The 22,718-nt window shown below is 41.5% G+C and overlaps 1 protein-coding gene across 3 annotated transcripts in view; it reads right to left on the bottom strand.

Moving 5' to 3' along the window:
• PDIA5 (protein disulfide isomerase family A member 5) overlaps positions 1-22,718 on the bottom strand; it is a 102,533-nt gene that overhangs the window by 6,000 nt on the left and 73,815 nt on the right. For all 3 annotated transcript variants that reach the window (XM_069861425.1, XM_069861426.1, XM_069861427.1), the window contains exon 15: positions 7,181-7,251. In XM_069861425.1, the coding sequence (XP_069717526.1) occupies positions 7,181-7,251 (71 nt within the window). The remainder of the gene's footprint in view (positions 1-7,180; positions 7,252-22,718) is intronic.

The raw sequence follows: 22,718 nt of genomic DNA, 5'->3' as shown, positions 1-22,718 counted from the left end.
CAGTGATCTCACCTTAAGTATTTGGTTTCTGTTTTCCCATTCCAAACATTAATAAGGGTATTACAGTAACAGGACTTTCAAGTGCTGTTAAAAACACATGTGATCACACTCTTCTTTTTTCCCTTTTTGTAAACAGAAAGGCTCCTACTCATTCAAGGCCAGTTAAAACGAAAGGTTAGGAATAATACACTGTGAAAGAGCTTCACCTAAGTATTTATGCCTTCTTGACCTTCGCAGCCAGCCAAAATTTAGAGCCCTGTTGGCTACTTCTGTGTAAAGGAAAGCTTACAATGGAGACAAACATTTATTTTATGTGACAGTATTGATGCAGAAAGAATACTGGAAGTTGTGGTTCCCTGAAAACAGGAATAATAAATAAAACTGGATTTTTTTTCTCACCGGCCTAAATATCACACAGGGAGACAGATTACAGCCAGAAAAAGTATATGTGCATTCATCCAGATCTTAGTAGATGGTCTGAGGCCTGAAACTGTAGTGACTGATGATTCATCTGTTCTTAGATAGTCTCTTGGAGATTAAGAAAATTAGTTTTTAATACAGTGGAAGGAGAAGACCTTTTTATCTGTACCTCTCTGGAAACTATCTAGACTGGCTTTGGTTGGAGCAAAGAGTCCATTTCATTTAGAAAAGGCTTTTGTGAGTATTGCCCCCAGCAAGGAGAGGGTGCAGTGGAGGAATGCAGTGCTATAAGCCACTGTTAACCTTGTTCAGCACATCTATACTTGCTGCCTCAAAACAGATGACTGATGGGCTATAAGGAGGTAGCTTCACGGATGTTTTAGGCAGACACTTTAGCAGTCTGAGACACAGGTCTCCTCTACAGCACAAGAAAAACTAAGCTGGTCCATCTGTGCATTTGTTGTGCAGTGAAATAATGCACAAGGATCCCAGTCTAAGTCTGGCTGCAACAGTCAAATTAGCCTAATGCTATGTCTAATTAAACAGGTCTAATGGCGAGGGACGCTTACATCTGGAGCAACATTTGGAGGATGCGTCCATAGTCTGTGCCTCTCCTGAAATGCTCCCACACAGCCCCATGGACCCACCACTGCTCCCGCAAACGTAATTTTGAACCCAGCTCTTCAGAATATACACTCCTGTTTTGTTATTTTTAGTGACAGCGACAGAAAAGAAACAGCAAGTTTTAAAAGCTTTGTAACTCATACAGACCTAAGCAAAATTTCATAAAGAAACAGCTAATTCCCAAGACTGCATCGGAGGCTGTATTTCAAATGCCTGCTGCCAACTGTAGCTGAGTAAGAGTACTTAGGAGAGCTTGAGTGATTACTTTAGAGTGGAAATGTTAAGGCAACCTAAATATAGAGGTTGCTACCATCTCTGTGCAGTCATTACCATAGCATCACAGTCCTAATTGTCTTGCCTGTCTCACAGCGGAAGAACAAATATAGTGCACTGCAAGAAAAGAAAACTAATGTGGAAAAACACTTGTAGCAAAAGCACTTCTGGACTGAGGACCAATTCCAATCTCAATTCTATCAACTTCAGACAGCTGAGCTCTGAACCATATGAGAATTCCAGCAAACAGCACTGATGCCCCTCCTTCATTCCATTTGTGTTTCCATGGGCTGTGAATATTAAACTCCATTTCTAGAAGAGAAGTGTCCTACAGCAGGTTTCAGTTAGGGTGAATTTCTTCATGACTATACTAAAAGGCTGCACATAAAAAGATGCAGCCCGCAAAAAGAAAGGATTCGCTTGGGTCCTGCCTCAAGTGAGCAGTGATATATTGCAGGGATGCTTTCCTCTCATTCTTAACCTTCTTAGCAACAATTGTTTTTTTCTGCATCGCTAAAGAAGGAAACTGAGTCAGGAAAAATAACAGTCCAGAAAACCCCTACCAAAATGTGGCTGAAGACTTCTGAAGAATATTAGTCTCAGAATTGATCTTCATATTCAACTACCAGCAACTTACGTGGAAGTTCACTGGAAAGCATAGGTTAGGAAGACCTATATTCTTTGCCTTGTAAGAAACCTAACTGTATTCAACCAGAAATCCCATACAGATTAAACTAAGACACCACTGATATGTATCCAGGAGCCAAGACCCTTGCCATCGCCTCTCATGAATTCTCTCTTACCAAAAGGGAAAAAAACCTTCTAAAAATCAGTGGCAGAAAGAAACTCTCGTAACAGTGGTGTAAGACTTATATGTGTCTGTATCTATATGAGTGTGCAAGTGCCTATATATATATATAACCGTTGTGGAAGCCCCCTGTGTAACAGCTTTCAGAAGACAAGACTGATTTTATGGAGGTTTTTAATGTTAGGGCTAAAATCTAGTTTCTTGAGCTTTCCTAACTTTCCTCTAAATGGAGGGAAAAAGCCACTGAAAAAAACATTTCAGGAAGGAAAACCCTAAGTGTTGTATCTGCAGAATGCACAAAACTTCTCCATACCCCAAAGCTGCACTACTTTAATATTGACAATACATCATTATATACAAGTTCTCTCTCCAGAGGCAATGCTGTTCAGGTTTATCATCATCCTGTTCAGTAGCTGTAGCAGGAATAGAATAGTTATCAAATGAAAAGATAGTCAGAGACTGGACCCCAGAGGAAGTTTCTTGGAGTACATCCAGCTTTCTTAACATTATTGGTAGTTCCTCACTACTGGTATGCAGCTTATAATAATTAATATCAGGTTAGTATGCATAATAATAATATGAAAGTTAAAAAATAATACCAATTAGTATGCATTTCACCTTTATTCCTCAGTCAGCACAGTTTGACATGACTCTAGCAATGTTTGGAACTAGCAAATATCTTTATCCAAAAAGGGAAATCCCACAGCAACATTTCATGGTTTTACCAAAGAAGTGGGAGCTTAGCGACAGAGCTGCAAACTTCACCCCACATGGCATTAGAAGGTGGGCAATGTATAACCAGCTCTGAAGAGCTCTTAAAAAGGGAAACAGAGCATGGCGTATCATTCAGATGAAGCGGTCTGATCACGAACGCTGAGCTGTTGCAAAAATCAGAACTTTTTATTTAGGTGCTTAAATAGAAGCAGAGCTATGCTGAAAACGTGACCACTGATCTACGTGTCCCTCAGCTGTAACAGAAGGAAGATGCCTTCTTTTTTTTTTTTTACTGTATATTATAAGGAAAAATAAGTACTTGCAGTATCATCTAATCATATAGCAGGAATCACAGTTCCCTTCCAACGGAATTACAAAGCAACTTTATGCTCTAGAGGGATCTTGCAGGTAAGGAACACAATTACATCCAGTGGTTCAAACAGGCGTAGAAAATTGAAAGTGGGATCCCTTGACCTTGCAGGTAACTCCTCCTTCCTATTCTTACACCTCTTTCTCTCACTTTAACCATTTGTCTCCCAGTCACCATATGACCGTATAGTAAAAGTACCCCCTGCAATCCTAGTTGCCCACCTGTTAAAATATGTACTGCCACACACTGGTCTATTGATTCAAGGAGATAAATCGCTGCTGGAGCTAATATTGACTCATGTTATGAAAATGGAAGTGAATAACTAACTGAATATTGATTTCAGGGATAAACTTAAAAAAAATTAAAATAAAAGTAAAATTGCAGCATGGAAAAGAATGCTTCCAAGCAACATTTTTTAAAGTATAGTCAATTCCAGAGGACAATTATCTGATTATTAGAAAAAAAAAAAAAAAAGTCTGCTGGTGCCTAATGTCTTAAAAGCACCTATGAATAAGATAGATGTGCATTCTTCTCTATGTTTACTCCCTAGGTTTCTATTTATCTGTTATTGATCCTAATGGCAGTTATGAGCTGGCCTGCTAAAGCCTATGGCAAGTCGACTACTGTTCTCAATGTGAGAGACCTTGCAAATGGAAGATTCATTATTTGCTGCCCTGATGTGTCATAGCAGCATCACTATAGCTGCAGTTCATCAGCTGTTCTCAAAGGTCTATTTGCAAAAGGAAGATCCATTAGTAGTCACCATGATGCACAGTGCTAACATCACCATGAGCCTAATTAAACCAAAATTCAAGACACCCTTTTTAAGCAGAAAGAGATCAATTTTGTAGCCAAACTCAAACAGTAACTGCTTTGGGTAATTACACAATGATTTGGTTGTTATCATGATTTTAAACCCTGGTTGAAGCCTAGAAACATGGCTGCAAAGCCAAAGCACAATACACACTGGGGACGCACCAGTTTGCAGCCCCTCAGTGAGCAACCCAAACGATCCCATGAGCTGCACCCTTTCCAGCAACCTCTGCCACAGCTGGTTCTGCGCAAACCCACTAGAAGCCAGCTGCAGTGCTATGGTTTAGGTCAGTGCATTTGTACAGCAACAATCTTGTGTGAAAATAGAGAAGACTGGTCAAACAGCAGACCCTTTGAGGGAGATTTGTTAACTTGGAGGCCTTGAGGAGTCAAGCACTTTCCTTCAGCAAATCCAAGCATCACAAATCAGTTCCTCCAAGCTGGACTTTAGGACCAGCCAAACTGCAGAATACAGACTTTTTTTAAGGTTTAGCTGGTGCCCTTTCAAGAATCTCTGGCACAGTCAGTGACATGTCTTCCTGCTCTTCAATCTGTTCAGCAAAGTGACAATCTTCACATTTGCATTTTTTGACATACACAGGTCATTGCCAAAACTCAAGCTGCAGAGCAGAGGCCAAAGGCTTTCCCCCAACTCCACAGCTGTATCCAAAGATCACCACGCCCCAAGACAAAAACGCTTGAGCTGGCTTTTCTTCTTTTTTTCCTTTTCATTTTGTTTTGTTTTCCTTTTTAAACAACTGGAAGGAATATGCTGACCGTTTCACTAGAGGAGCCTCACCACTGATCTGGTCTTACTGGCACTGAGTTTCTCCAGGTAGATGGAAAGATGTGGCTCTGCTTTGTGGGTCACGCCCAGAGCTGTGTTTTGCAATAGCCACACCACTGCCTCAGGCAAGCACGCAGGCTTGGGATTTCTGCTAAAACCACCAGCAGTGATGTGGCCAACAAGAACTGACATTCGGGGCCAATGCTCTGAGCATTGCATTTTTAAACTCCGACTCCAGCAGTGCAGATGATTAAAAAGTACACAGCATTACACACAACCCCAGGAGGGAGCTCCTGCGCCAAACCCACCCCCTTGCAGCAGATCTGCAGGAACAGAGACACGTATTTAGCAGCTTCAAGCTCTGCTCATCTTCAAAATTCCAATGTAAAGACTCAAAGTCTCCCACAGGATACCTTTTAAGATACCATTTATAACCAATTCAAGGCTGGAAAGTTTTTGATTGTTCTTTGGTTTCTGCAGAATTAAACATTTAATTAAAGGACCATTCCTATTGAAAAGAAGACGCAGTTTAAATGCTACTATGCTCTGTTAAAGTGAAAATAAAGCTTTCTCTGGGGGAAAAAAAAGATACTACTACAGACTAAAAAAGAAAATTAGTAACTCTCTCTGTTTTTTAAAGAACTACTTCTTCCTTCTTAAGTAGTGATTTTACAGAAGCTTGAAGCCCTTGAGAAGTAGAAATTAGCCAAAGTTTGAGGGTTCAGCATAGTTTGAACCATGGGAATAAGCCCAGTGCCGCTTCTGGGAACAGCCATGTGCCCTTCTGAAGTCTTAAACAGGTTTATTTTCTTTTCCACAAGGGCACAAACTGGCAGCAAGAAGCACCTTGGCAGGTTATGGTTGTGCACAATTAAATAGGGCTCCCCAGACAATCAATCCCTGGCACTTTCATAAGTCACTGGGGTGGAATAACATAGTTTTCCCCAAATGCACACACCTCTTTTAAACTGTACTAGCCTGAATATTCCCTACTGGCTCTCCTGTTCCAACTCATTACATTTTATACCTCCCCACTTCAGCCTTAAACTGAAGTCAAGAGTTGTAATCGTCAATCACTGCCCTGCTCTTTCATAACCTGCAGCCAAAACTGAAAGTTTCACAAGCCTGCGTTTACCACCACCACGTTCAATAAACTGTGCCATGATTCAGATTGCTTGTTAATACATCCTGGGGCTCTAATAAGCAAGTTTCACATTGTTTGGTACATTTGCTTCATCTCCTCTGAATGAAATTTTAATGACTTTAGAAAAGAGAGGCTTCACTGGGAACTACCAGAAAAGTGGGAAAACGAGGACACTTTCTCAGAGATCTTGGAAACAAGTGAGTAACCAAAAGGCATCTGAGCACACAAATTTGCAGCCGTAAGAGAAATGAAAGCTGCACGCCTCTAAAGCTTCTGTGTGCCAGAGGGCATATGTGATGAACTTCTAATTTTATGCAACCAGTGATATAAGAATGATTTGCTTCTTGTCAATCTGATGCATCTGTGAGTTACAGAAAAGATGAGAGGAGAAGAAAAAGGAACGCCACAGAAATTCTCCCGTTACAGTAGCATGCAGATTAACAAAGCTGTAACTGTTTCAAAATCACCTCTTTGTTTCCATATTAAATTGCCAAATTTCCATACTACACCTAAACACAAAACAATAGTGAAAACTGGAACAAATTCAGAGATCAGAATGAAATACAGTTCACTGAAAGACAGATAATAAGAAGGTTTCTAAGTGGTTATCGGGTGAAATCCAGTGGCTCAGGTATGTTTGTGGGTTTTTTTTAAATCCCAGATATGCAAGCACTGAGTCAAAATGGTTCAGCCAATGCAAGGAAATTAACTGGTGTGCTTCAGTCATCAGATGTATTTTCAAGGAAGAAGCAGAAGGGTGCTAGAAGGGCCTGACATCCTGAACTCAAGTCAGCCAATTTACAGAAATACATTATATTTATGCTATGCAAGCAAAGATTATTTTTATGATTGAGGCCTTCAGGACTGTCACACAACTTGCGGTTTCTCCGCATGCACTCCACATATGGCTGACAAAAGTTGAAGGGGAATGGAGATGATGTAAATTATCTTTTATTAATCTTTCAATAAGAAAGAATGTGTTTTACTTTATAGAAAAGCACTCTTCCCCAAAGAATTAAACAAAAAAAGACAACAAATAAATGAGAATTAAAACAGAGCAACTCAATTTGACCAAAAAGATACAACTCCTAAGATGCAAATATATTTCTGTTAGTGTAACAGCAATGTTAGATACAGGACTAACACCTGATCAATAAACAAAGCCTGTAAAGTATAAATGGTGGAAGACACTCCTGAATATCTTCAAAATTATTAACAGCACGTTACCTTTCGATCTTCTTTAAAGACTTCAGCAGCAGTTGTAAAATGTGGAATGGCATTTTTACAGTGTGGGCACCCTGTTTGACATGGGAAGGAAAAAACAGCATAAATGTTAGGTGTAAGTAAGATACTAGGACAAACTTAATGACACAAAGTGAATTAATGGAAAATTCTTATCAAAAATAATTCTGAACAAGTGTTCTCCAGTTCTGCAAAGATCATGTGTCAGCTACATGAACTTAAAATCTCTCTCACTTCAGGCAGTTCAAGTGTACATTTTCAGTTAAGCAACATCCCATCTAAGAAGTGTGGTGCACCGGGCTTTTCTCTATCATCTGTCCCTTAAGAGTACTTAAAGATCATAGTATTGTAGAATGGTTTGGGTTGGAAGGGACCTTTAGAGGTCATTTACTCCACTGCCCCTGCAGTGAGCAGGGACATCTTCAACTCCATCAGGTTGCTCAGAGCCCCAACCAGCCTGACCATCCCTGTTTCTAGGGATGGGGCATCTGCTACTTCTATGGGCAACCTGTGCCACCCTCATTGTAAAACAATTCTTCCTTACATCCAGTCTAAACCAACCCTCCTTTAGTTTAAAACCATTACCCCTTGTCCCTTTGCAACACGCCCTGCTAACAAAAACAACAAAATGTTTCCCTGCTGGTGCACCTCCTCATGGAAGTGCCACAGGTACAAGCTACATTTGGACGTAGTTGTGAACAGAAGGAGATTGGGATTTAGAAAGGAAGCCACTGGAAGAAAAACTCAATATTGAAGACCAAGAGAAACATTTAGATGTGTTTGGGAACTGTCTGTGTTAGGGCCAAGCCATCAGGACCACAAGGAAGGGAAGAGGAGCAAGTCCAACAAGCCACACATCTTTCACGTATGGAGAGCATATGTCTAGTTCCAGGTTAGGCTATTGCTGCTACCCTCCTTTGAGACCTTCCTCCTGTTCACCACAAAACTCCAGAAGAGTTTTACAGACACAGCACACAAGAACACTGTGTGGGAGATGAGCTGACACTTGTTTGTACCACTGCAGCATTGAACAAAAGGCCAGTTCACCCATTGCTTAAACACACATTAAATTTACTCAGACATTTCAGAAGAAGCCACAGAAGGGGAATAAGAACTGCTGTCTTAATTCAAGATTCAGATGCAAGCGCTTTTAATTAAGAAGCAACATTTATTATCTATTATTAAATCTAAATTTCTCAGGAAGTATCAATACTAAGTAAGCTTTGAAAAGGAATGTACCTGACTGTGTGTGACAAATTACTTTTTTCCAACAGAGCATAAAGAGGCTTTTCCCAAGCAAAGACTCAGGACACTATTTTTTGCTTAGATGCAGGGAAAAAACGGAATGGATACACTTCTGTTAAGCCTATAAAACGCCAGCAAGTGCAAAAGAGTCCATTCTGCCATTATTTCTGGACAGGAGCAGAGCAGAGCACCAATGATTTGTTCACAAGCTCTAATTACAGCTTATGCTGCTGTTGTTCATCATTGTAAAACACCGGTAAACAATCGGCTGCGTTACTTTCAAGTCAGTACTGAACAAATACCCTCTTAGGAGGCTCACGGCCACCCTCTCATAAACTGTACTCACTCTTTTACTGACAAGAAAAACAGTATCTGTGCATTAACACTGCACACTCTTTTTCACAAAGGAAAGGCTGCACCTCCCTTTTATCTTCACCAAAGGCAATTTCATTACTTATGTGCACTCCTTTGAATTTTAGAGTATGTTTTTCTTCAGAATGGCATTTTAAAAGCATTGCAGTGACACACACGTGTATAAATACAAGGGGAGTCTATGCAGTAACTGAGAACATCAAAAAATCAAGAGGGTGTTCCCCAGGAAAGTGAGGCAGTACTGTAAATCCATCTTAGTGGGTTCAAACTCTTTATACAACATAGCGGCAGCCTATCCTGATGGCAGCTGTTTCACTGGGAAGTAGTGCTGGTTGTCTACTGTTAACTATTGAGCAGTTCGGTATTTGCCTGGGAGAAAATGGTCAAGAAAAGGAGGAGGTAGTGGTAGAGACTACGGCTCCAGGCTGCTCCTGCTCCCACATACGTCAGCCCACTTTGGTGACCCATGTTCCTTCTCACCACATGCCTGTCCTGTCTGCCCGATACTGAAAAGCCTTTAGGTCAGGCCTGTATCTTGACACATCCTGGATAACGTCTTATACTGTGGAGTGACTGCCTCGGTTGACTGCTCTACACAAACAAATCAGAACTGGTGATAATATATAATATATTGGTGTGTGTGTATATATATATATAAAATATATAATATATACTGGTGATAATATATTCCAGAGACAAGAAAACGAGAAAAATCAGGCACCCCTAAAACAAGAACACTTGTTCTACCCTACATGCTTACATGCTGTAGTTTACTGGAAAGCACGTCCAACTGTTACACTAAAACATAAAAGCTCCTAAAAACTTAAACCTTTAAGGTTCCCCTTTCTGCATATGAGCTTGAAACTTGAGCTTGAAACTCAAGTTTCACCAAGCAGCAACTTTCCAACTCTCAATAAAAGATATTTCAAGAGACACATAAGACTTCACGTCTTCTTATTCCCCTTGAACATCTTTATGATCCATGAGTTAGTGTGTTTCCCTTCTCACAGGTGCTGGATCTGCAATTATATTGAGAGGCATTTGGTAAAGACTCTCTCTAAGTCCCCCACTAAAGCTGCAGCAGGTAAGAGCTCTCCATGAGCCACATTCTTCAGGAAAAGCAGAATATGATTCAATAAATAACAAGCATGCTCCCTCAGACACAGGGAAGTCCAATAGCTATTAGAAATGCAAGCTGCTAACAGACAGCTAGTAAGAAAACAGCCCAAGTGGCCATTTAGCTGGTCACTGCTCAGAGAAGCATCAGCAGCTCCTCAATGTCCCTTCTACCTTAGCAAATCACCACTGCAGATGCTGCCGCATGGTGTGCAATAAATGGCATTGAGGAAAGTTTTGAGTGTGGTTCTCAGCAAAGATGCACATCTTGTAAAGCCAAAAGGAAGCATCTGATCATCTGGAATGTTATGGCACCACACCACCACATAGAGGAGAGGGGCACCATGTAGTTCAACTGATAAAGGAACCTGTGCCCACAGCTTTTGTTTTCTCTGGGATCTTCTCATCCTCCCACTCTAGCATCAAGTGACAAAAGGTTACCTTCATTTACTGATCTGGAGCTCCATCCCTCCTCCCCTTATTTCTCTTTCGGCCAATGTTACTTTCTTTACTGCACGGTACTTGCAAAACTAAAACACTAAAACCATGGCTTTTGGCAGAGCTGACTCCAGGTCCAGTAGGCATTTTGTTAGCCTTGGACATCCATCGACAGAACAGATGTGAACACTATGCTGAATTCCCAAGGAGTTTCAAGGAGTCACTGAGAAAGGGGGAAGAAGCACATCATATGGAATAGCAGAACTTCATCTGTTACAACTTAGGAAGATTGCCAAACGCAGCAAACACTTGGAAGTCACCCAACCCAGTCATTCTATTTAAAGCACAGATGCCAAAAAAATAAAAGCAGAGGTTGATGTCTTCATTTTGACAGACTGAAAACTTGTTCTCCCCATTCCCTCTTCACACCCACTATCGCACGTTTATTTTAAGTGTTAACACTATCTTCCAGACTTGAAAGTGCAAAGAAAGGAAATGTACTGAGTGGTGTACTTGAGGATAGGAAGCGTGCAGGCTCCTTACAAAGGATTTTCCAGATGGGCTGCAACAGAGAGAGATTAAACTGGTGGCATCTGAAGGTGTGGGTAAGGTGTTTAGAATCAAAAGGTCTAGACCCTTTCTCAGTAGTATTTATAGGACAATAAGTCACTGTGGACTAAAGAAGTGGGAAGATTAACTCCATTTCATTTTAGTTGAACAATTCGGGTGCTATGGTAGACGCGCAGGCCTCCTACAATGCCAAGAGGTGGACTTTCAACTGAGCAGCACTGGGAGTAGCACTTCTCTGAAAGGAGGCAGAGAATTCTAATGTAGGTAGCAGAGATTTGCTTTATCAATTTTGTTTCTTCGGTTTTACATAATTGTCAGATTTGATCTCAACAGGGTTAACAGCAGATGGGAACTGAATAGTAATTTCCTGTGCCTGACTTGAGAAATCTGAAAGAAATCTGCTCCTGGAACATCCACCCTTTCCACAGGATCCCAGCACTGCTGCTCAAAACCTCTAATCACTTCTGCAAATCTCGAGCTAACTTCATTTCCTAATGCAGGAACACACTTGCATCACCTGGCAGGAAAGCAAGAGAGCTTGACGTCTAACGCACATGTGGCAGCATGTGTCAAGGCCATTCTCTGTTCCCAATCAGCAAACGATACAGTCTCATTATAGCTCTGGCTGGACCTTCTCACCTCTCTGTGCTCAAAATTTTGCACTCTGGAGGCCCCCTGCTGCAGCCCGTGGCAGTTTCTGCCCTGCCTGACCACTAAATCCTACTTGGAGGATCATAGATGCCTGCTTAAACCACAGATCTTCACATCCATATGAGAACAACTGCAACAGAGGGGCTCTAGGTTCCCTTTGCACTACAGTTTTAAAACTCCAGATGAACAAATTATTTTCTTTGTTGTTTTTTTTTTTTCTCCACCATCCATTCTGTAAAGCTGGCAAGGGCTGGGAAGGCACACGGCAGTACAGTCATGGCAGGCACTGTCATATTCCTCACCTTGAAAAGTGAGTAGTTCTCCACTGATCTGGTACATGAAAAATACAGTTTCTGCGGGTAAAAATTCAAGAGGAATGGCTGATGAACAGCAGACAAGGGAAATCAAGCAAGCAAGCAGGCTTCATTCAGACCCATTATCACAGAGGGGCTGGAGAGGGAGTTAGATTAAATCTCTAATTAGAGAGGCATTTAAAGGAAAGCTAGTGGGTCTTTTGGGAGATGAAGTGATGGAAAATATATAGCCCAGCTAATCTTCCATGGTCTGAATTTTCTGATAGCTGGAATAATCACATGACAGAGCATCTTGTCTGGTTCTTTCCTCAAAGACACCCAATGAGCCAGTGTTGGTTTGGGCACAGAAAGGTGTTGGAGAGGCTGGCATAGAAGTTAGCTGCGTCCTCAGAGAAACACTGGCTTTAGGACTTGGAAGAAACAAAGAACTGCAGGGCTGAACTGGATATGGTAGCCAACATGATGCCACAAAACATTTGTATACATGATGTAAGACAAAGGTATTGCATAGGGAGAGAGAAAAACTTACGAAGCACTCATATCACCTTGAAAACTTTTTTTTTCAAAAAACAAAAAGCAGACTGAGGAAAAAACAATAAACACCCATTTGTCAGGAAAGGTAAGAAAGACATAAAACTGATATTAAAAAACAAGAGCACATTGCCCCACACATAAGAGCAATCAAGCATATGTTATGGAAGCAATTCAATACATCCACGGAGATAATATCCTGTATTCAGAATTGTAAGCATTTCCTATAATTGTGGAGTCCTATGGGATGCACAAAGAGAATTTCAGAGCAATGGAACAATCAGGTGAATAACCTACATATCTTTATTACATTCAAATGGAGAATTTTTCATTTGATGTGGTTTCTTTTTTTAACCAAGCGAATTGTTTAGAGGTGATAGGGAGTGAAAAGGAAAACTTGAAGACTCTTAAAACTTAAATGTACAAAAGTATTAGGACCGGATAGCAATTATAAAGAAACCTCCAGAGTAGTGCATGAAACAGATTCACCCTGTTGTACAATAGTCACGTTACTAGATTTAAAATAAAATTGTGTGAAATTTTCAGAATTGCCTAAAGGAATCAAACTCTCTTTACAAAAGGCACAGGTTTCTACTTGCTTAAATATGAAAACGTCCTTTAAGTTACTTCATGCTTTGTTTAATTTGAAAGCACAAAGCCTGGTGATATAATACAACCTCTCTACAGCTGAGCAGTACAAGGTTAATTCAGTTTCCTTAGAAGAATGGAAGCTGTATTAGCATAGCATATAGAAGAAAGGTGAAGCTGTTTTTAATGAATATAAATCAAAAGCTAACAATTTGTACAAAACAGATAAAGGAAGCAAATGGGCATCAAAGCAGTATCTACAGTCAGTAGAGGTAACAATGACGTTTTAAGTATATAAGGGGCTTTAAATGCATTAGAAGCAAAAGAAATCCAAACAATACTAGCAATATAGCTTTGAAAGAAAATTATGAAGTTGTCAGAAGGAACTTTACTGAACATATAAATGAAAATACTAAGTAGGTGTGGAGAGGGCCCCTGTGCCTAGCTCCTCCAAAGTGTTGTTTGCCGTTCTGCGTCCATAAATGAAGAATTGAGTTCAAACTGGGAGGGGAATCTGAAGACCTACAAGAAAAATATCAGGACTGAAAGGCGTGTTTCATGGCAAAGGGAGTCAGGAAGCTCAGTGTGTCAATAGCTTAAATGCAAAGATTAAAAAGTGATAGAAATCAAGAAGAATCAGTCTAGTTTTCATTATAACTCTTCAAGCTGGGTGCCAAAGGCTAAGCAACCTCCAGAGCTGGCTGCAAGCTGAAGTCGGTCAAATTCAGACAGGAAATTCACATTCCCCATTACCAGGGGATTTTTAGTCTGAAAGGAAATGGTTTTCCAGAACAGAATGCTTTCACACAGTGGTTCTCCACGTGATCAGATAGCAGCCTGTCCTTGACTCACATCACCAAGCTAAAACTGCTACAGAGGTGATACGGTTTTGCTGTCCCTCGCATCAGCTTCCTGAGCTGCCGCAGGCTGCAGCGTGACAACCCCACAGGTCAGGCAAGTCCAACAGCCCCTGTTGACCCCAACCTGAACATCCCAACCAAAGCAGCTCTACCAGCGCACATCAGGCGTTCTGACTTCAGAAAGCATTACCGTATACTTTCTACCCACTGATGTATAACCCCATCTATATTGTTTCTGTATGTGCTTTCATACATAACAAAATCTGATAAGTAAAGTAACAAAATGGTGCACATATATTTCACATGAGATTTTTCAAAGACAAAGTTTAAACAGGCAGACATTGTAACGTTGTAGACAGTTTCCATATCAAATATAGCAACTTAAACTGTCAGTATTTTCACAGCTAAGTCCTGGCCAACTCCTTAGAGGAGACCTGAAAGCCCAGTGATTTGTGAGACCGTGGCATTTGTGCTGTCTGTGCTCTATCCTCAGCATGAGAAAGAGCTCTGCTCCTCCTTCAGCCCCCAGCTTCCTTTAGTACCTCTCAACGGGTGATCTCAAATGCTTTAACTAATATCAATTAATTACGCTTCAAACTGCCCCTAAGAGAGCCAGACGTGATTATCCCCCTCTGTCATTACACCCAAGGTTAAATGGAGTCAGGAAGAGGTTAAGTGACTCCCAGGGTTCACAATCCTGCTTGAAGGGGAGCAGGGCTGCGAGGTGCTGACTTCCATTCATTCAACTGCAAAACCATCAGGACCTCAGAGGGCTCAGCACGTGGCAGGATGCAGTCCTCAGTGTGCAAAGTGCAGAGCAGTGAATGACTTTCTGATTCCCCATCTCTGCTTGAAATCATCACCGTCGAAATAACAGGGGTAGATACTTCTCTCCGTTATTGGTTTTTAAATGACTGCAATTCTAAGCAAGTGAAAGCAGCACACTGCACAGCTATCAAAGCAAACCCGGGAGCTTGTAGACCACAGAGTAAAGCAAAGTCTTTTTCCACTTCAAGAGTTCCAAGCTATTAACTAGAATTAAAACAAGAATATTACTTGGTCAATCAGGGAAAGACAGGCCACAGACAGTAATTGCAGCAGATAGGAGCTGGAAATGGGTATAACTGCTTAAACCAACACAGTTCATGTAGTTACAGAAGTTACTGAATCCACAGACAGATCTGAGAAAGGCACTTGGAGATGTTACTGAAAGGTTAATTCGCTTTTGTTCTACCAGTAGAGAACTGCAGGGCCTTTTAATTGAATATCTGGAACCAAAGCTAATTTTATGACATGACCTGACACAAAGCATAATCATATTTCCAAGATGGGAGATATTAGTAATTGAAAGGAGGGAGACTCATCCTTTAATTTGAAAAAGGTCATAACATTTTCAGTTAAGCATCAGGTCAACCAGGGTTTCCTCTGCTACTCTTAACAACAACAGGCACCCTACCACCAATTTCACAGCTTGCTGGTGGGTCTTGTTACTTTTTTTACAGGCTATCTGAACTCCTATTTTGTAGCGCTCTGGGGGTATAGAGAGGAGATAAGTGATACATAAACCCACATCTTTGGAAACCACAGCCTCAGACACAAACAATTGCAGTAGCAGCGGTCATTACAACAGGCCAAACTGCAAAGGCGAGAAGACTCAGTACAAACCTCCTAGACCGTTTCATCCACTACAGATGTCAAGCATATGACTGATGGCAATGAACTACAAATAACATGACAGCACTTGGCATCTGGCAACAAGCAATCCTTTAAGACTGAAAGCAAGCCACCTCTGGACAGAAAGGGTTAAAGAGCAATGGCTACAAACAGGACAAAACTGAAGTGTCAGTTCCAGCAGACCTGGATTTCCCTGTGTCACCAGCCCATGAGCACAAAGCTGGTAACAGCAATTAACCAAGTCAGCACCAGTCTTGGTTAACTGCAAAAAGAGTTAAGAACAAACAAAATCATCTTGCCAATTAACGTGCCAGTGGATGCAACAGATGATCAGAAGACAAACTGCTCTGAGTTCACAGCAGTCCAGCGGAATGCTGGAGGAGGCACCATGGAATCAGATCTGTACTAAATGAGGCTCAAAAGCAGCTCCTGCTGCATGACCAGAAACAGCATCCATCTCGCTGGAAATGAGTTTGATGACAACGCATTAAGGAGAGGTGGCATATTCATAGCTAAATGTCTCCTAATGTGTCTAATAGCTAAATGTCTCCTAATAGACTTTACACGGCATTGCACCAACATCGAGCTGTGTGTCTGTGCGGAGAGAATTTCACAGGGCAAGAACATGCACTTCCCTTCTCTTGCCCTTTCTCACATGCCTGAGCTCTCTCTATACAGGTAACGTTCTTCACACCGACTCAAGCAGCTGTGATGTTTTAGGGTTACAACAGATTTAAAGCATGAGCGTTCTACAAAACAAGGGGAGCTGGATCACCTTGCAAAGCTAAGCTTAATGCCACGGCTCCACAACAGCCACCTCTGAGCACTTCCATCACGGCTACGCACAACCCTGTGAAGTGCCCCAACTTCTGAGTTGAGAGCAGTTAAAAATGTTCTCTCAGTGCCAATTATAATAATATCCTCGACACAAACAGCAGGGCTAAGAGCAGTTCTGAGAGCCTGATTGCAGAGAACACTATAAATTTACCCTTTATCAAAACCAGCCTGTTAATGGGGTCTGTGGCATCAGCACTATTTACACCGAAAGGAGTGCACTTCGCTAACATGAGCCTGTAGCAAGAGCACCACTAATGCACAAGAGAAACCAGTTAGTGGCAGAGCTAAAATATCAAAATTCTGCAGTGCCAGCCCACGCAGGATTTAAAGCCTCATTATCAGAGGGTCCAGACCTCGTTTGTGCCTCAGTCAACAACCAGAAAATCCTTCCTGCAAGGGTTTTTGCCTTGAAATGGATTCTTTCTGTTCAGCATGTTTTTAATAATTTTTTGATAGCTTAAGCTTCATTTACAAAAATGCACATTTTGTTCGGGCTCTTTGATGCTGCTTCCTAATAAAAACTTAACAAGGTGTGCTTGCAAGTGATGGGGAAAACCTCTTGGTGAGAGCCAATCCAAGGCCACCACTGGACACCAAATTAATCTGTGCTGTTGTTTCACTCTGTGCACCTGGACCCATTAACTCAACTGCTGAGTATTTTAGCCCCCTCTGTGCATCCTCCATACAGAACTATGCAACCCAGGCCTGCTCAGCATTTAGACCCAGACTGGTCATCTCAAGCCCAGCAGCCACAGGCTTAAGCCTCACATTCAGTGAAAACTCTTGCGTTTGTTACAGCAGTCTGGTTTAGCCAGAACACAGCATTATCTCACCAAAGCTTGCTGTGCAAAGGCTGAGATACAGCGCAACCAGCTTTGTCCCAGCATACTTCAAAAAATGGGATGGATGAAAAGGAAACATTACTATTTTCTTAAGAGCAGAAGTCCCACAAGCAAACTAGCAGGAGGATTCTCAGCAAAGTGCTTTTTCGTTGTTGTGTATTCCTCAATGCATAACATGGACAGAAGGAAACAGACAGTTTTTATTGTGAAAAGACAGAGAAGGTGCATACGAGGATAAAGAATAATTAATATTTTGAACAAAGCCTGTGGGTAAAATTAATGCAAGTTTGCTTTAGCGCTCAGCATCTTATGCACTGCTGCTGGAAGTCAAAGGGATGGTCAGGACTGATTTAGTCATAAAATATGCGTTCCTTATCTGATTTCTTACTGCTGAAGAAATTTCTATTTGATTCCTTACTTCTTACTGATGGCTAACATGACCAAACAGATGATGTTAAGACTCCTGCTTGACTTGGAAGCCAAAAAGCTTTTTTTTGTTTTACATCAGAAGAATACCCAGGCACTATCTCCCACTAACAGCTTAGAACAACATCCAGCCTTTTAATGGCTCAAACACCATCCCCAAGTGTTCTTCAATTTTATCAGGTGCAACACAGATTATGCAACCTCATTCACTTCTTTCAGATCTGAAAAAAACCCATAAATTTTTAAGTAAACAGCCAAGGAGTCTGATGTCTTAATTGCACATCCTCTTGTCACAGCACAGCCCTTAATACAATAATGCTTCATTAAAATCATCCTCAGTACGGTTTATTTCTGGGTGTTTTTGGGTAACCCCTGTGGGTCAGACTTCACCAGAAAATAACCTTCTCCAGCTGACAAAAATAATTTCCAGTGAACAAAGAACCGGAAATCAGCTCCCAGAAACGTATTTATTAAAAATACCCATTCTGTGAATCATGTTGAGTCCCACAAATTGAGGCCATTTGGTAAGATAACATCGGAAGCATTTTCCCCTCTTATTTCTCATTGCTGCTGAAAGTCTTTATTTTTAAGAATGCTTATCTTGTGTTTAGAAATGAATTAACGTGGTCAGCGCTAAGACCTTCCACTAAAAGTGAATGATCTGAAAAATAAGTGCCAGTCCCAATCCCATCTAGACCTGTTAATGACTCGTCTATTATATTGCTCTTTCTGACACAGTTGATTCATTAGTAGTCTTTTTGGAGGCAGCAATCTTGGCCAAAAAATGATATTAATGTGTTTTTTTTGTGTTATTTTCTCATCTTATGAGCCACACCTGTTTGTACACAAGAATTAGTAAGGGGTGCTGTTAAGCCTTCCCTATTTAGAGTAAACCTTTCTCAATGAGAAAGGTAAAAGAACCAAACAAAAATTATACAACAAAAAAACCCAAACCAAACAGAACAAAACCAAACCCCAAAACAGAACAAAAAAAACCACTTTGTATTTCGAACACCAGTGCTACTATTCCTAGAAACACAGCATTGCTGCGGTTGGAAGTCACTTCAGGAGATCATCTAGTCCAACTCCCCTGCTCAAAAAAGGGGCAGCCCAGCACTGTGTCCAGTTAGGTTTTGAATATCTCCAAGGATGGAGATTCCACACTCTCTCCAGTAAACCTGTCCAAGTGTTCAACCATCCGCACAGTGAAAAAAAACCCAACAAACAAAACCAACAAACCAACCACTTCTTCTTATGTTTAAGCAAAATTTCCCACATTTTGATTTGTGCCTATTGCCTCCTGTCCTGTCTCCTGGGGGCACTGAAGACATGAGAACAGTCTGCCTTCCTTACCTCCCATATTAGGCACTTAGGCATCCTGGCAAGATCCTCCTGAGACTCCTCTTCTCTAGACTGAACCACACCAGCTCTCTCAGCTTCTCTTCATATGTCAGATGTTCCAGACCCTTAATCGCTATCATGACCCTTCACTGGATTCACTCCAGTATACCAATGTCCTTTCTGTACTGGGGAGCCCAGAATTGGACACAGCAATCCAACTGCATCTCACCGGTGCTGAGCAGAGGGGGAAGATCAGCTCGCTTTACCTGCTGGTGATGCTCTGCCTAATGCAATTGAGGATGCCCATGCCTGGATTCTGTCCCCAGCTCTGAATTGTTTCTATAAGAGCACAAAAGACATATAATATCAAAAAGTCATATTAAATCCCAGGGATGAGCAAGGTGGAAGAGAACCATGTAAGTTTTAGTTAGAGAACGTGACGGTCATTAGTTTGGTACGGGTCTTGGCACTGGCTCAACAGAAAAGCTCACGTAAAACTCCAAGGCTTCCCCAGACAGAAGTCTGGGTTAAAAGCACAGTACACTCCCTCAGAACTATTTGCACCTCCCTATTGAATTGAAAAATACTCCACTAGCGTCAATGACAATTTTTTTTCCCCTTAATTCAGTTTGAGTAATGCAGCAAAACGATCTTCAACTGAGATGTTATTTACCAGAACTTTGTCAACTTTTGTGATTCTGACAACTAATCACAACCAGATGCTTCTATTTTGCACATTTTCAGGGCTACAGTAGGAGGAGGTTAAAATTTAATGCACTGGCAAAGTCAAATCTCAATTATCTGGGATAATGGAGTGGAGAGAGCACATAAAAGTAAAAATGCAGATAAAACACATTCGGATAAGCTATATTAACAAACATTGAGGACATAAGAGAAAGGAGAAAGAAGAAAGAGAAGTCAGGGCACTGATCCCAGAAGATGGGCTGATGAAAACTGGTCAGTCCAGGCTGCGAGGCATTTAATGTTGTGAGTCTTGAAACAAACTCTGGATGTAGACCACACATGTGCATCTAGTGTATTTCTGGCCACAGCTGGGTAAGCACTGCAGTCTAACTGGGCTAGGCTGGATCTATTCTTGTCCATTTGGTTCACATCTCAATTTGATCCACAGCTGCACAAATCCTGATCATCCTCATACAAGGCTGTATGTGTACGCTAAAGCATACTCAGACCTCTTGTTTCTCTCCCCATTTCTGGATGAAGAGACATGGTTACAAAAGGAAACTTGGAGCAGCTGATGGCATCCAGTACTCCAAGGATTAGCCAATGGAGATAAAACAAACACAGATCCCATAAACCATCCCCAAACGACTCACAAACGCCTACCGCTTTCAAATGCTCCTCAAACCCTTTGTGGCAGTCCCCAGGACACAAGAAACATCTGTGACATCATGCTTCACTTCATAGAACCATAGAATCACCAGGTTGGAAAAGACCCATCAGATCATCGAGTCCAACCATTCCTATCAATCACTAAACCACGCCCCTCAGCACCTCGTCCACCCGTCCCTTAAACACCTCCAGGGAAGGTGACTCAACTACCTCCCTGGGCAGCCTGTTCCAGTGCCCAATGACCCTTTCCGTGAAAAATTTTTTCCTAATCTTCAGCCTGAACCTCCCCTGGTGGAGCTTGAGGCCATTCCCTCTTGTCCTGTCCCCTGTCACTTGGGAGGTCTACTTCAGCAGACCGTATCATTGTCCTCCTCTTTTCAGGCATTTGAACTCAGAGATAAGGAAGCAAGATGATAATTACATCTTAGGACAAGAGCTGCAGAAAAGAGCCAGGCCAGGCACTGTGCAGGCCACCGTCAACATCCGGCTCCAAGCCCCAGCCCTGAGAAGCACTGAGAAGTGTCAGCCAGCGTGATAAGCCTGTTTGTCACGGTGACCACAGAGGACACAGACCTGCCTAGTGGACACTCTGATGAAGATTAGGTCTGTGGCAGTTACTGGCACAAGCAGCATTCGCTTTTCTGCAGCTGGCAATTTTGTCCCAAGTCAGTACTCGGGACCTGCCCCCACTGCTGCCTCCTGCCCCAAAATCAGTCATGACAGTGTACACAGATGCCACCACAGAGGGCTGGAAATGTGAAGCAAGAACATCACTCTCTGTGGGTGTCAAGTCCACAGAGGTGGATTTTTTTTTTTTACCCAGTAATTTCAAGACTTTTGATTCTGATCCTCAGTCCTTAAAATATTCCACAGGCACCAGGAATAACCTTTACGCTTCACCCACATTCAGGGTGATTGAGTAATGAGTTTCCCATCTTTTCCATGTGGAGTCTTCTCTTCTGGAGCTAAATCACTGTGAAGCGCTGTTCAGTACCATTAAAGCACCACCCTGCTCAGTCTAGAGTTATTGGCATAGCAGGAGATGGATGGCTCTCCTGTAAATATTAAGTAATTTGGACTGGAGGCTCCCACAGAAAAGCCAGATCTCATTTTAATTTGCATGTAAGATATATATCTGTGGCCTTTGCCTAGAGGTTTGTCACTCTAGCTGAAATCTTTACAAAGGTCAGAACACTCAACTTTGTGCTTTAAATTCTAATGACAGATGAGAGATACATTTCTTAGCATAAATATTTATATATAAACATACTTTCTATATGCATGTGTACATACACCCCGCAATCTTAAAATATCCCAGCATATGTGTAAATGTAACCAATACTGTCATAGAGTCACAAGTGAATGGAATAACACGCTGTGAGTCTGCGCTGACCTAAGATGTGGATCTGAATAGAAAAAGAAAATTATTTGAGATAATGGGTCATGGCAATTTTAGCAGTGTTCTTTCTGTACTAAAATAAGTAAGTTAAGACTAATTGGCAATGTAAGCTCTAAGAGGTCTCAAGATGGAGAAAATGGTAAACAAAAGCTCATCTATCAAATTTAGCAGGAGGCACATTATCACTGCAGAAAAGCAGGAAAATAGAATGATTTGTACCGTTCCGTTGCATTAATGATTATTTCACAGAAATCAGAGATTTAAAATATTCATCTGCTACTTTCCCCTGCACCCAACAAATGACAGGCTTATTCCATTCCCCTTGCGTGCCTGCTTTTTGCTTTGCACTCAGACACTTCCACATTTAGAGAGAACAAATCTAACAAATTGGAAGCTGTGCATGACCCACATACTGGCAACGCAACAGCAACGCAGACTGTCTTAGGAGTCACGGGAAGGCTAGAAACGGTTCCACTTAACACCTCTCTGTCCTGTATATAGGTGGTCTCATCCAGCACAGTATCCAGAACAGCACAAGAACATGTCTGAAGGGCATGCCTTGAAGGACCCCACAGTCTTATATCATGTAAGCCTTGTTTTTCTAGCCCATTCACACAGACAGGGCCAGACTGATCTTTATTCACTCCTCTTGGTGTAAGGGTAGAAGTCAACCTGCAAACAACACTACCATAATTAGCCCATCAGGCAAGATGCCTTGCTTTTTCAACCCTGAGAGCTACATACTCATTGCACGTAGTGTCTCTGCTTTAAACTTGGCCTTAAATAAGAACAATTTAGGTCCCCCCCTCAAAAAAGCACCTAAAAACCTAAAGGGAAATTAATCTTTCTTCCACAGAAAGTCATTCACCACGTAAAGAGAACTCGAGAGATGGAAAACGCCTCAATATTACCATTTTGTGCACAATCATTTGATTTTACAGTTAAAGCTTGCTCTTAACCAGTTAA

This window comes from Phaenicophaeus curvirostris, chromosome 7 (genome assembly GCF_032191515.1).
Source record: "Phaenicophaeus curvirostris isolate KB17595 chromosome 7, BPBGC_Pcur_1.0, whole genome shotgun sequence".
NCBI classification, from domain to species: Eukaryota; Metazoa; Chordata; class Aves; order Cuculiformes; family Cuculidae; genus Phaenicophaeus; species Phaenicophaeus curvirostris.
Note: the sequence above shows the minus strand (reverse complement) of the source record. Positions and strands in the feature narration are given on the sequence as shown.